Below are 13,261 nucleotides of genomic sequence, written 5' to 3'. Positions count from 1 at the left end.
AACTGGAGGGACAAAAATAGGAGCAATTGCCAGACTGCAGGGGCTCTCTCTCTTACCAAATGAAATGCCTTCTTGATACATCTAAAACTGAACAAAGGGAAGGATGGGGCACAAGCTAAGAGGCTGTTTAGCTTGTAGAAGAGCTATTTAGAGCAGGGGTGGGGAATCTCTTTAGGAGTGGGGGTTACTGACCCTCAGAAAAATTAGTTGGAGCCACAGGACTGATTTGGCTACGGACTGAAAAACAACAACAAAGATGCTCCCTTCATCTCCCTCGCACACCAACTGCAGAGCCTAAGAGCTGGGCGATTTTGTGGGCAGTTCTAGGCTCTGAGGTGGGGCCAAAATGAGAGATTCAGTGTGGGAGGGGGTTGCCAGGAAGTGGGCTTGGGGTGTGGCATCTAAGTGGGGGGAGGTACAGGAGCGGGGTAGGTTGCAGAAGCAAGCTGGGGGGGAGGTCTAAGCAGAAGGGGGTGCAGATGTAGACTGGGGGTGCGAGGTCTAAGGTGTGGGGGGTGCACTTACCTGATGCAGTTCCCCCACCCCTCCCAGGCGCACATCCACACCCCCACTGCTCCGCTTGCCCGCAATTCCAACCAATCAGAGTGATTGGGAGAGCTTCTCCATGCTGCCATTCTCTCAGCTGGGGAAGGGTCTGGCAGTGGTACATGGCGCCTGGAGCCACTTCTTCCTCTGGCCAGGCAGAGCCCATGGGCTGTATCCAACCCCAGCTTGCCTGACTCCAGCCTGAGAGGCTCAGGGCTTCACACCAAACACCCCATTTTGCAGTGGGCTGATGCAGGGGAGGGGAACCCTGAGACTCGGGTGCCAGATCCAGGCAAGCCGCTGGCCAGATCCATACTATAGGCCAGGAGTTTCCCACCCATGGTTTAGATCAACTGTTTAGGGTAAGAATTTCCATGGAACAAGTTTCTTACTGGATTAGAAGTAGCTAAGCATTTTTGTTCATTTTAATTTAGTAACTTACTTTGATCTGACTCTTCTCCCATGCAACCATTTCATTCCTCTTTTTATGCTTAATAAAAAAAACACTTTTATTCCCAAACCCAGTGTAAATAATTGTTACTTGGTGGAGGGGGCAGGGGGAGAGCAACCACAGTGCACATCCCTCTTTCACTGATATAAGGATGTCCACCATCTTTAAGCGTTATCTTTACAAAACTTTTACATGGAGTAAAATTATTCATTTGGGGTCTTGGTCCCTTTTGTGGGGTAGTTTCCTGGGTGCTGAGGCCTTAGAACTAAGTCCTCACAGAGGTGAACTGATTCAGTATCCGTGTTGCTCTGTGGCTGGGTGGTAACCCCACCTCTGTTCCTTGTTTGGGAGAGACCAGGGGATCTGGCACAGCAGGACAGGGTGATGGGGAGCTTCAGAGAGCAGGAAGGTGGGTGTTGTTGGGATGATCAGCACACCAGAGGACAACCCTAAGGGGACTTCTGTGATTTGCCCCACCAGAGTATAACAATCAGGTTTCTTCTCTTGGTGCAATTTTCTATTTCAGTCCCTCTGTTGCTAGTACCACGTTAGAGCCCTGAAACTAAAATTTCTTTTGAAATCCACATTTTCATTCTCTGACCGAGTGATTATTAGAATGTGACATTGAATTCTGGGTATCTCTGTCCCAGAAATTCATCATAAACTGGAGGGAATTCAGCCAAGAAAGAAAAAAATCAGGAACATGGAAACTGACTAGAAATGTCACAACTAAGAAGTGTGATATACATGTAACTACCTACTTATATTAGATGGCTACAACAGCAAAGAAAGGAGGAATTGAGTACAGGCAGGACTGGGAATAAAGCGGTGAAAGAGGACAAAGAAATGTGTTTCCAACTGAATGTCAGGAAATATTTCCTGTCACTGAGGAAGCAGCATGAGCCTCATAGCCTGAGTTATTGAAAACAAGGATAAACGTATGGGGAACAATCCTGAAGAAGCCAGGTAGCAGTTTAAGTGTGATCTTGTACATGTGTTTCCCACCCCCATCACATATTCAGTTACAGGAATGTTCTGTTTAGCCCACCTGGACGTTGTTGCTTAAAGCAGGTGGACTTGACAACATTATGTTGGGATTCAACAAGATGAGAGGAAACCAAATTTCAGGAACACAACCTGCAGCACACAACACAAGTGAAGCAACTTTGCCAGAGGTAATGCCATGCTGTAAGAATTTCTAGGAAGATCCTGCACTCCTGGAAAAATCTAACTCTCCAAAACCAGGATATGGGTGAGAGGACATTTGGACAATACCACCAATGCTATAATTAACATGTTGATGCTTCACTGGGTCCTCTGCTACCAGAATGACCTGCAGGAGAAGGGAGGATTGAGCAACAGACTGTGCTTGGAGGGCATGGACACAGATGAGTTTCTGTAGCCCCTTGCATACCAGAATCTGTATACCCACGGCTAACAACTAATGAACTCTCTGAGAGACAGCCAAGTATTAATTATTATCCTCATTGTATAGAGATTATGCCAGTTTTTTTAAAAAAACCTCTAATCTATCCAGAGCAGAGGCCACTTTTGAAAATGTGAATTTACCTACAGGAAAATCAGTGACTCAGTCAGGACCAGAATCCAAGAGACTTGAGTCCCTCCCCTGCTGTAACCACTGAACTATACTACCTCAGCCTCACCTGCCTCCTAAATCCACGGTCTACATAATTGCTCCACATGCATCCTCATTTAATATTCTGGCACCTAACAAGGGAAGCTGGCTGTAATCCAAACCATATAATTATAACTACAAATCAGACTTTTATAAGCTACACTAGTGTTCTACGTGTGTAACTATCAGTAAGGGGTGAACTAGTTTGGATAATGTGAAAAATCAAACAAAAAAGACACAATCTTTGGCCAGCTGAAAATAGTAATTCTTTTCGGAATATTTTAAACTTTAACTCATTTTTACTCCCTGTTTCACTGAGTTGCCTCCTCTGGCTCCACTTTACAGGACTGGAAGACAGGAAGACCGTTCCTGCGTATCTCTGCTTTGACCACTGGCAAGAAGAGGACATTTCACAATGGGATACCAGATTTCCAGCCTGCTTGCCCAGTCTCGAGAGGTTTGGAAAAGTAGAGGGAATCAAGAGTGCCTCCTGGGAGCTGCACAGACTTGTCCCTCATCAGTGAATCTCCCTTTCTAGAACTGGCTTGGGGCTGGTCCATGAGCCGTACAGAAGTACAACCTGACCACACCACAGCTTAGTGTGTGCAGTGAGGAAGGTCTTGAAACTTAAAACTGGATTTCCTGCAGCAAGAAAAAAATAGTGGCCGTTTCTAAGTGCTCCTTGAGTCTCTATGTCCTGTCTCAGAGCTATGTAGTATTTGTCACATGCGGTCATTAGTAAACGGTTCAGTGATAGCTTGCAGAGGTCACATTTTGTTTTTCATCAGCTGGATGGGGATAAAGTCAGAAGCAGGGAAAAACCCAGCAGGAAGCAGCAAGGTTAGGAACATGTGGGTCAACTGCTCCTACCAGAAATGGTTCCAAACAAGGGATTTCACAAATCTCTTAAGCACAGGCTCTTGGCCAGTTCTTTGAAGATTCTGCAAGCTGAACCCTGCCTGGCAGGATAAGAAGGGAAAAGATATGGGCTCAACCCACACCTAAGGCAAACCCACAGCACTCAGTGCAGTTTACCCCAAGGGAATTTGACTTCATGGGATTTTTGTTAAAAGAAAGACTTTAAGTTTGCAAAGCCAGCATGCTGACTGAAGTGAAACCAACTAGCTGGTGTATAGTCAGGGTTTTACCCCGAGACCGTGCTCTCCATAGGGTCATCAGACTAGTCCAGGGGTGTCCAACCTTTTTTCATCTGGGGCCACATAATTTTTACACGTTCCAGGGGGCAAACACAAAATTGCCCCAAATCTGCACCCCATCCCCAGGCATAACTCCTCTCAGCCCCATGGGGCATGGAGACATGGGACAAAGGATTGAGATTACCCAAATGTCAATGCTTTGGAATAAAGGCTCCATAAATAAAAGATTGGGAACTGCAGCTGAGAGATAGAGAATGGCCCAGCTGCATGTCAGATGTGAACAGATTCTCCTGTACTTCCACGTGTCAAGGTTTGTATTTTGAGCCAGGAGACTAAGGATCCCTGTTTTCACTTGTATGCACCAAAAAGCCATGTGCCAGCACACGGACAATGTGAAGCCTTAGGTGGCCTCAGGTTTGTTAAAATAAGCATGCTAGGTATTTCTAGGACACCTATCAGCATGAATATGTGACAATGAAGTGTAGTAATAAAACTCAAAATACATAAAACTCATTGTGTTGCTGAGTTACTAATTACAGATACTTTGACAAGAAGTTGCAAACCAAGGCTGCCCCCTTCAAAGGTTAAACTGCCCATTCTGCTTGCAAACAGAAACTCCTCCCTGGGGACACTATAATCACATCTCTGGGGTCAGGAACCACATCTGCCACTAGGGGATCTAAAAGTGTGCACCGGGGCTATTCCAAAACTAAGGCTGGGGCAGCAGATCATCATGCGTCATTTATTCATTTGCCGAGACATCAACAAGTTTAAATTGTTCTCTGAAACTTGCCTATTATCCTGCAACACAAATCTTAACCCCCCTAGAACCAGTAAGAACCAGCTAGACGTGAATTGCAGGACCCACACAGCTTTCTTGCATGTCTTCTTCATTAATCTTACCACCCAGTCCTAGAAGAGTCCCACTTGCTGACTGCTGCTTTTGGTGGAGGAGCGCATCCTCTTCTTCCCCAGACAAAACATGAAGGCCAATACTTCAAGAATTTGGTTGCACAGAGTTAGGCTCCTAAGACCATATTTAGATTTTTTTTTCCCCCAAAGCGCATAGCTGTTCACAGGTGTGGAGCTCCTAACAGCTCCTGCTGACCTGCAAGGGCTGCTTGTTCAGCATCTTTAAAAATCAAGACACTTATTTGTTATTATTGGAAAATCTTGGCCGTATGCTTTCATTGGGGTGCAGACACAATGAGATGTAAGAAGAGAGGTGCCTAACACGTAATCCCAACCTGTAGGTGGAGTGACAGGCCATTTGTGTTCTCAAAACATGGTCACCGAAACAAGATACGATCTCCAGGGTCCAGGAGCTCTAGGGCACAATTATGTAACTATCTCTATGGTACATAAGGCTTTAAAGTCTCTGGTCATTTCACTTAGGCCAATGAAATGACAAAGGCTAATGACATCTTTCAGGCACAGTAATCAAATGGTTAGAGCCCAGGTATGGTACTCAAGAAACATGGATTTAGTCCCTGGCTCTATTGGTGACCTTAGGCCAGTCAAGTGCCTCCATTTCCCAACCTCTAAAATGTCACCCAACGTTTTTGCAAATTGCACTAAGATCTACAGAGGAGAAGTGATATTAAACTATTGCTGCCACCAGCTGAGGGCTGATTGGATCAATTGATTAGAGGCAAAAGGATCTGTGCAGCCTTTCACAATTCTTAAGCCATCTAGTCTCATGACATAAAGCTGAATTTATTTCATATAGCTATGATGCTGGGTACATAGTAATTAGAGTAATTCAAATGGAAAAAAAAAAAACTCCTGCATGGACGAGACTGAAAAGTCATGTAATGCTCCCCTCCCCACCCCACCCCACCTCCAAAAAAGGCAAATATGTGACATTACCAAAAACTGTTTCTATTGGCACTACTTCAGAATGATCTGCATAGCTCTCTGCCAAGTTTGGTAGGTTGTCCCAAATTTCATAACAGCAGAATCTTTGTAACACCCCATATCACTTATGTACTTATTTATAATAATTCCTTCTAACAGACAGACAATCTCAAAGTCTTTTTACACACATTAATTAATTAAGCTTCACAATGACCCACAAAGTACAATAGGCATTCCTGTTCCTATAAATGGATGGGACAAATGGGGGTGTGTGCAGAGGTAAAATGGTTTTCCCAGCTAAAGTCAAATAATGAGTCAGTTGAAGAAGTAGAAAGAGAACCCAGGACTTCTGGTTTTCAGTCCCCACTTGCTCTAACTTGTCGTCTGTACTGTATATCCAAATGTTCTGTGTTGGAATTGTGTTGGTGTGCAGTGGAATTCTTTTATGGCATAAGTATCAGAGAGGTAGCCGAATTAGTCTGTATCTTCAAAAACAACAAGAAATCCTGTGGCACCTTATGGACCAACAGATATTTTGGAGCATAAGCTTTCATGGGCAAAGACGTCTGACGAAGCAGGCCTTTTCCCACAAAAGCTTATGCTCCAAAATATCTGTTAGTCTATAAGGTACCACAGGACTTCTTGTTGTTTTTATGGCACAGTTTATACAAGCAGATTCCAGAGATTTTGTATAAGTTTATTAACTACCCCCAAGAAAACCAGCTAAGATCAAGTAAGTACTGCTACTATTCTTAAGATACTGTACCAGGTTCCTGCGGGTGTGTGATCTTCCCATGGATAGCCACCACTTTGAATGGTCTGAGACTAAAAGAACCATACAGCCACCCTCCACAATAAAACTAAGACAAATATGTAGCATTACCACAATATGTGATGTTGTAGGGGATATAAACATCTTACTGTAACTACTTCAGAATGACCTGAATCTCTCTGCGCAAGTTATGCAGACTCTCTGAAACTCATGGCAATATCATCTTTATAACACCATTTACCTGTAATTATAATTACACCTTTAGTTTCTAGTGTACTTTATAACTGATGATCTCGAAGTCTTTTCACACACTTACATTAATTCATCCTCCCAATGTCCCAACAGGTATTATTTTTAATATGAATTATTTTTTAGCTCCTAGTTCTCTACAATCGCAGGCTAAATTATGCTTTTTACCTGTTCTCTTTTCGCCTTTGAGAGGTTTTTTGTTTTGTTTTGGGATAGGGTTTTGTTGTTTTAGTTCTGGTTTTTGCTTCTCACTTGTAACCACCAACTGATATGTCTATGAGTCAGTGGCCTCTGACCTGAAAAAGGTCCCCCATACCTGCCTTACTGCTATGTTAACTCATCAGGAAAAAGCATGCTCCATGGAGCCTCTAACCTGATCCTTTGCATCAAGGAGTCCATTACAATCACAATAGGAATGGATTTAAGACTGATCGTTGCTGAACTGCTCTCAGAGTGAGGCTTGTACTGCATTTGGGTAATTTTGACTCCCTATACATATATTCATTGAGCCAGTTCACTACTTCCAGATCTGAAGGAGTGAGTCTGCTCCACGAAATCTCATCACCTAATGAATTATTGTGTTAGTCTTTAAAGTGCTACAGGACTGCTTTGCTTTGTATAGCTACAGCCGTTTCCCACCACTGTTGTGCTACCCTCAGACATGCTCATGACAGTCTGAACATATGTTTTCAATAGATTGCACAGCTGCAGGCATCATCAGAACAATTTTCTAAGAACTCTGCCATAAGCCTTGCTCTAAATCCAGAGACAGTGCTGTTCTATGGGTTTCTGCCCTAGGTCTCCTGCAGTACTGGGGATGCTTCCGGCTCTGCTTCTTAACGCAAACCCCAGTTGTTTGTTTCAGACTTGTTGCTCCTGCTTCTTCTCTCCCCATTCTCCCTAATTCCTTCCTGCACAGTGTGTGAATCATTAACAAGATGGGCTGGTAATTGTTGCATTCCGGCACATCTCCTTTATACTTGCTTTTATTTTATAAGGAAAAACACCTAAATCTTTTGCAAATTTCAGCTCACCCTGGCAGATAACCCCACAAACAGACACACGGATGTAAGCTGCCAAGTTCCCAACACCCCATGCTCAGTTGCGTGCTGTGCCAGGGAGGAAATGCTGCTTACCAGGCAAGGAATGGCAGGGGAGAAGAAAAGTGAACTCAAAGACCCTTTTTGCTCAGTGTGATATGCTGTCATGTTTGCTACATTCTAATACCCTGTGGGCCCTGTTATATAAGGCAAGATTAAGCTGTGGAAATAGCTTAGTAAAATTTGAAGAAGGATGGACACACATGAGAAATTACTACAGCTATCAATCTTCCTGCTAAGCCAACTGCAAGAGATCAGGAAGAAATTCTGTTCTTGTCCCTTCAGATAGATACTACACACAAAAGCAAATTATAAATTTAGCTGGACTAAGTCAGATCCAAAATCTGTACTAGTTTCAGCACTGATTATAATGGGATAATCTGGAACATCACGCCCCCTTTTGGTTTTTGAGAAACCCTCATGCCCCCACACCTGTTCTTGACCATTGTTCAACCTCCCTTTTAACAAAAGATTCAATTCGTACCCCTGTATATCAAAAGGAAAAAATGCATTTTGCGATATGAAATTTGAAAATTATTTTTATAGCAGTGATCTGCAATCTTTCTACATCCAAGATCACTTTTTAAATATCAGGGCAAGCCACAAGACTCCACCACTTTCTTGATGCCCCACCCTCTCCATTCCCTCCTCTCCATCATTTGCTGTCCCCAGCCCTTATTCACTTTCACTGGGGTGAGACAGGAGGTACGGGCTCTGGGTGGGAATGAGGGATTTGAGTGTGGGAAGGGATGAAAGGTCCAAGCTCTGGGAGGGAATTTGGGTGCAGGAAGAGGTGAAGGGGCTGCTGGCTCAGAGAGGGGGCTCCAGGCTGGAGATTGTTGGGCTCAGGTGGAGTGCTGGGGTGCTGAGCAAACCACAGGCTTGTGTATGTGAGGGGACAGGAGTTCAGGTTGGGATGTATGGGGGCTCAGGGCAGGGGGTTGGGAGTATGATGGGCTCAAGACACATATTTGCAGCGTGTGGATTGCGCAGTAGTGTTGTGGCAGCAGACTGGGGGTGTGAGAGGCTCAGGACAGGGGGTTCCAGTATATGATAGGCTCAGGATTCAGGTGCTTGTGAGGATGCAAGGCTGTTACAATGCTGTGGCCAGATGGTGGCTTATTGGCCAGGCTTCATTTTTAAATAAAATATGTCCAACACAAATGTTTCAACACTGCCCCCCACAGAAAAACCCACTAATGTGGTCCCAGCTCAGACACTTCCCTCCCTGGCACCCCAGCCCAATGGGGGAAGGGTAGGTGGGACTGAGGTTCCCTGTCCAAGGCCAGATTAATTCTTCTGGGGTTCCAGGATTAGTGGAATTTGTGGGCCCCTCTACACTCTGAGGTGGAGCCAAAAATGAGGGATCCAGTGTGCGGGACAGGGCTGCCAGTGATTGGGATAGGGATGGGGTGCAGAATTTAGGTGGAAAATAGGGTACAGAAGTGAGCTGGTGGTAGGTGTCTGGCCAGGAAGGAGTTGGGGGCGGGAGCAGGTTGCTGGTGGGACCCTGGGTAGGGTACTTGTTGGGGTGTGGGCAAGGGGAGGAGACAGCTTGGCTGGTACCTGGGGGTCCGCAGCTGCGTGCCAGGTCCAGGGTCTCAGGAAGCATGCACACTGCTTCTCCTCCCCAAACAGCCTGTGCGTTTCCCAAAAAGCCAGGTCTGTTGCCCTCCGGTGACTTCCTTACACCTGCTGCCTTCCTGTGCAAGGGGCAGTGGGGGGTGGGACGTGTCCTGAGTCTGCACCAGCTCCAACTACTCAGGCAGTATGCGGCTGCCATGGGGAGTGAGGAGCAGGGTGCGCGTTGACTGAGTAATTGGAGCTGGCACGGACCCAGGGATCCTGCTGCTACTCCCCACCCACCGTGCAGGAAGGCAGCAGGTGGAAGGAAGTCACTGGTGGGCAACAGACCCAGATTTTCAGGATATGCTCTGGGTGTTTGGGGAGGGGAAGCAGTGCATGCATTTCCTGAGATGCTGGCTCTGGCATCAGCTGTGGGACTTCCCCCTCATGCTGCAGAAAACTGGCACTACCTTCATTTTTTCAGGAAGGAATGCCAGTGCAAGCTCTTTCTTAGGGTGGGGGTATTGATGGGGGGGTCTGGGTCACCTTGCACTACCCCTGAAATTTCTTCAAGCCCCCCCAGTTTGGGAACCTACAATCTGGAGTATCAGGCAAAAAAGAACATCACTGCCCATCCAGTATGTTTTCTATTGTAGTTGTAGAAAAAGTTCTCCAGGATTGGTCCAAGATAGCGTCTGCCCACCAAGACTGCAAAAACAAAATTACTCAAATGCAGTGCAAACGTCACCCCCTTACACTTGCTTTTATTTTTCTTTCAAACAATTTGGAGCAGGGAAGGATTTTTAGGGACAGATCAGTGAGTAAGTCACCAAATCAGACTTCCTTGGTTTGCTTTAATTTTTGCCTGTAACATGGATTAAAAAATTCACATCCACAAAGCAGTCTCCAAGTCCTTGTAAAACATTCCCTCTCCCCCAACAAAGGAAGGGGCTAGACGTACTTGGCAAGACAAAGATAATAGAAATACACCTTATAAGCTGCACTAGACAGAGTTATTGAAATGAATGGGTAAGCGGATGCATTTGGACCAGAAAAAGAACTGTCCCTGTTTCTGTGAGATAATTTCTACAGGCCAGTATGACTTCAAACTTTTCTACCTTTAAAAACATTTCCTCTCTGTAATATTTTGTATTAAAGACTTGATTGAATTCAGTGGCCCGTTATTCAGAGGCAGACTAAGGTCTGTCTAAAAGCCATCTTTTTGTTTTGTGATTATACAATGCTTAGCCTAATGAGGTCTTGCCCTCTGACCAGAGTTCCTCAGTGCTATTTTACTACTACAGACAACTAATGAACTGCTGGCAGAGAATAAAGGTTTGAAGATGGAATTCAGACCTTCTCTCCATGAGGTAGGTGACTGCAAGATCCCTAGTGGTATAACTAGCTGGTATAACTTCTTATGGGGACTTTAGGCCAGTGTTGCTAATATCACTTTCAAAGTGACATAAGTGGTGTATAAGAGGTCTCAAAAAGGAAAGGATGGCCACATCCTGCCACATCAATCAAGTGGGCGCATTTGGAAGGGGTAAGCTGAACAGCTGTTTGCATCTCTATGAACATTCAGAACTGATACAGAAAGGGAGCTTTCATAGGCAACTCTGTAAAACAAGCTCTAAGATGCTAGAGACATGTCTAACACCCTAGCCTACAGACTGTTGTCTGGGTCAAGTCTGTTAGCCAAAGATCCCACAACTTCTCTCTGCACAGCGCGTGTGCAATTGACACTGCACCCCATCGCTGAAATGCAGCTGCACCTCTGCAGACAACACACTTACACTCACATTCTTGCATACACACACTGACACTCACACAACTCCTCTCTGCACCGAGCATGCACCATGGACACTGCACCCCATTGCCGAAATGCAGCTGCATCTCCGCACGCAACAAGCAGCAAGACTGCAGCAAAAAGCATGATCTTACTAGGGTGGTGGGCACACTGCAGACAGAAGCTCTGAGCACCTGTAATTCCCTCTGGAGAGGAAGATTAAGCCCATTGCTGCTCCTCTCCTGGGTTAGTCACCTCGGCCTATGCTAAGGGGTGACCCAGCTGTACCTTCCGTCCTGTTCTACAGACCCCACCCTGGCTCCTCTGCTCCCGGGACCCTCCCACTGCTGTGCCCATGAATCTCTGCCCTGACACATCCCCTGCTACTCCAGAAACTGCACCCAGCGCCCCACACAGTGGGGCATCCAGGGGGGGCCAAGCTGAGCCCCGCTACGCTCATTTCACCGACGAGCAGGGATCAAATGTGACGGCCAGAGATAGCCAGAGCTCGGGGGGCGGGGGGGGGGGTCTACTCCGAGAGGCCTGGCCAGAGACCGCGCCCCCCAAAGGAGCTGCAGCCCCCAGGGCACAGGGCCGCCGGCAGGCGGCGGGCGGAGCGCGCGGTACCTTTTCTGCTGCAGCATGTAGATTTCATCCAGGCGCCGGGCCCAGGACTTCTTGCTCTGCAGCTTGTGGAGGAGCCTGTTGCAGAGCTGGATGAAGGGTTTCCTGCTCCCAGGCAGCGGCAGCCCCATTGCTTGGCCTTCCTCCTCCTCTTCCTCCGCCGGGCCCGAAGCCAGCAGCCCCCGCCGCGGGAGATTGCAGGCTCTGCTCTCTCCGCTGCGGAGCAGCCCTGCCCGGGCTCTGTGCAAAGCTGGCCCAGCCGCGGGAGCGCCCCCCGCCGCTAGCAAGCCGGCCGGGTCACCAGCATCCTCAGCGCGCGCGCACAGCCAGAGCGCAGCCGGCTGGTCTCCCCCGCGCGGGAGCTACGCGGCCCTGCGGAGCGGTAGCCCCGTCTGCAGCTCCTCGTGCGCCCTCCCCAGCGCGGCTGAGGAGCGGGACCCACTCGGCAACAGAGAGTGGGCGGCGCGGACCGCGCAGAGCAGCACCCAGCGCTGTGCGCACAGGAGAGCCGGTCCCCAGAGGTACTAGCGGCCCGGGAGGCCGAGCAAAGGCGGCCACGCCCCACCCCCCCCGCTCTCCTCCCCGCCAATCACAGCACGGGCACGCTTCGGTTTTAACCTGTCTCACCCCCGGGCCCACCCCCCCACTCACACACACTCACATTTACATGCACACACTCACACACATGCACGCACGCACAGACACACCTGCTTACACTCACACACATACACTCACATTTACACACATGCACTCGCACACCCATGCACACAGACTTGCTCTCGTGCACATGCACTCACACAAGCACACATTTACACTCTGTCACGCACACTATCATGCACACATGCTCACACGCTTGCACGCACACACACACAGTTGCACTCGTTTGCACACTTACACACAATCCTTTTCAATCTTCCTTTCATTTTTACACTCTCTCGTACTGTCTCTCCCTCTGGTGGGGTGGGTACAACATGCAGAGCGGTGCCTAGCTTGGCAAGCGCTGCCCGGAATGTTACTATCTGCATGGAAGAGGAGACATTTCCTTGGAAGAAGGGGAGTGAAATTTGCCAGTTTGGAAAAAAACAGGGTGGGACTACTTAGACTCTGACTAGGCAGGAGCCACGCTGTCAGAGCCGAGAGATCAGGGACGTTATCCAAGAGCAAATGAACTATGGGCCCAGCCCTGATTCATACAGACAATGGATTTTTTGCCATGTTTTCAATGGGAGCAGGATTGATCCCTTTGTTTGTACACAGGTTATATTCCCATTGAAGTTAGTAGGAATTTTGTCCCTGTAAGGCCTGAGGGACTTGGTAGTAGACATTAAAGAGAACCATCAGAAGCAGAAATCTAAAGAGGAAGGCAATGGGGAAGAAAGGTGAACAAAATACCAAAATAACCTGGGAATGGAGATTAATCTGCAGGAGCAGGTGCAGGTGCAGGTGACCTAACCTGTCTTTCTGATCTCTAAGATCCCAGGTTTCTCTGAATCCTGCAAGCATAAGTTTAAATG

The 13,261-nt window shown here is 47.3% G+C and overlaps 1 protein-coding gene across 3 annotated transcripts in view; it reads right to left on the bottom strand.

Moving 5' to 3' along the window:
• LOC142017259 (transient receptor potential cation channel subfamily V member 6-like) overlaps positions 1-12,207 on the bottom strand; it is a 37,629-nt gene extending 25,422 nt beyond the window's left edge. For 2 of the 3 annotated variants that reach the window (XM_075002134.1, XM_075002144.1), the window contains exon 1: positions 11,751-11,858. In XM_075002134.1, the coding sequence (XP_074858235.1) occupies positions 11,751-11,778 (28 nt within the window). In that variant the 5' untranslated portion in view covers positions 11,779-11,858. Of the gene's footprint in view, positions 1-11,750 lie in introns of all 3 variants that reach the window. The other variant, XM_075002153.1, reaches the window with a different exon arrangement.
• Between the last annotated feature and the right edge of the window lie 1,054 nt (positions 12,208-13,261).

The sequence above is a fragment of the Carettochelys insculpta genome, chromosome 1, assembly GCF_033958435.1.
Source record: "Carettochelys insculpta isolate YL-2023 chromosome 1, ASM3395843v1, whole genome shotgun sequence".
In the NCBI taxonomy this organism is placed as follows: Eukaryota; Metazoa; Chordata; order Testudines; family Carettochelyidae; genus Carettochelys; species Carettochelys insculpta.
This window is presented reverse-complemented; position numbering and strand designations above follow the sequence as displayed.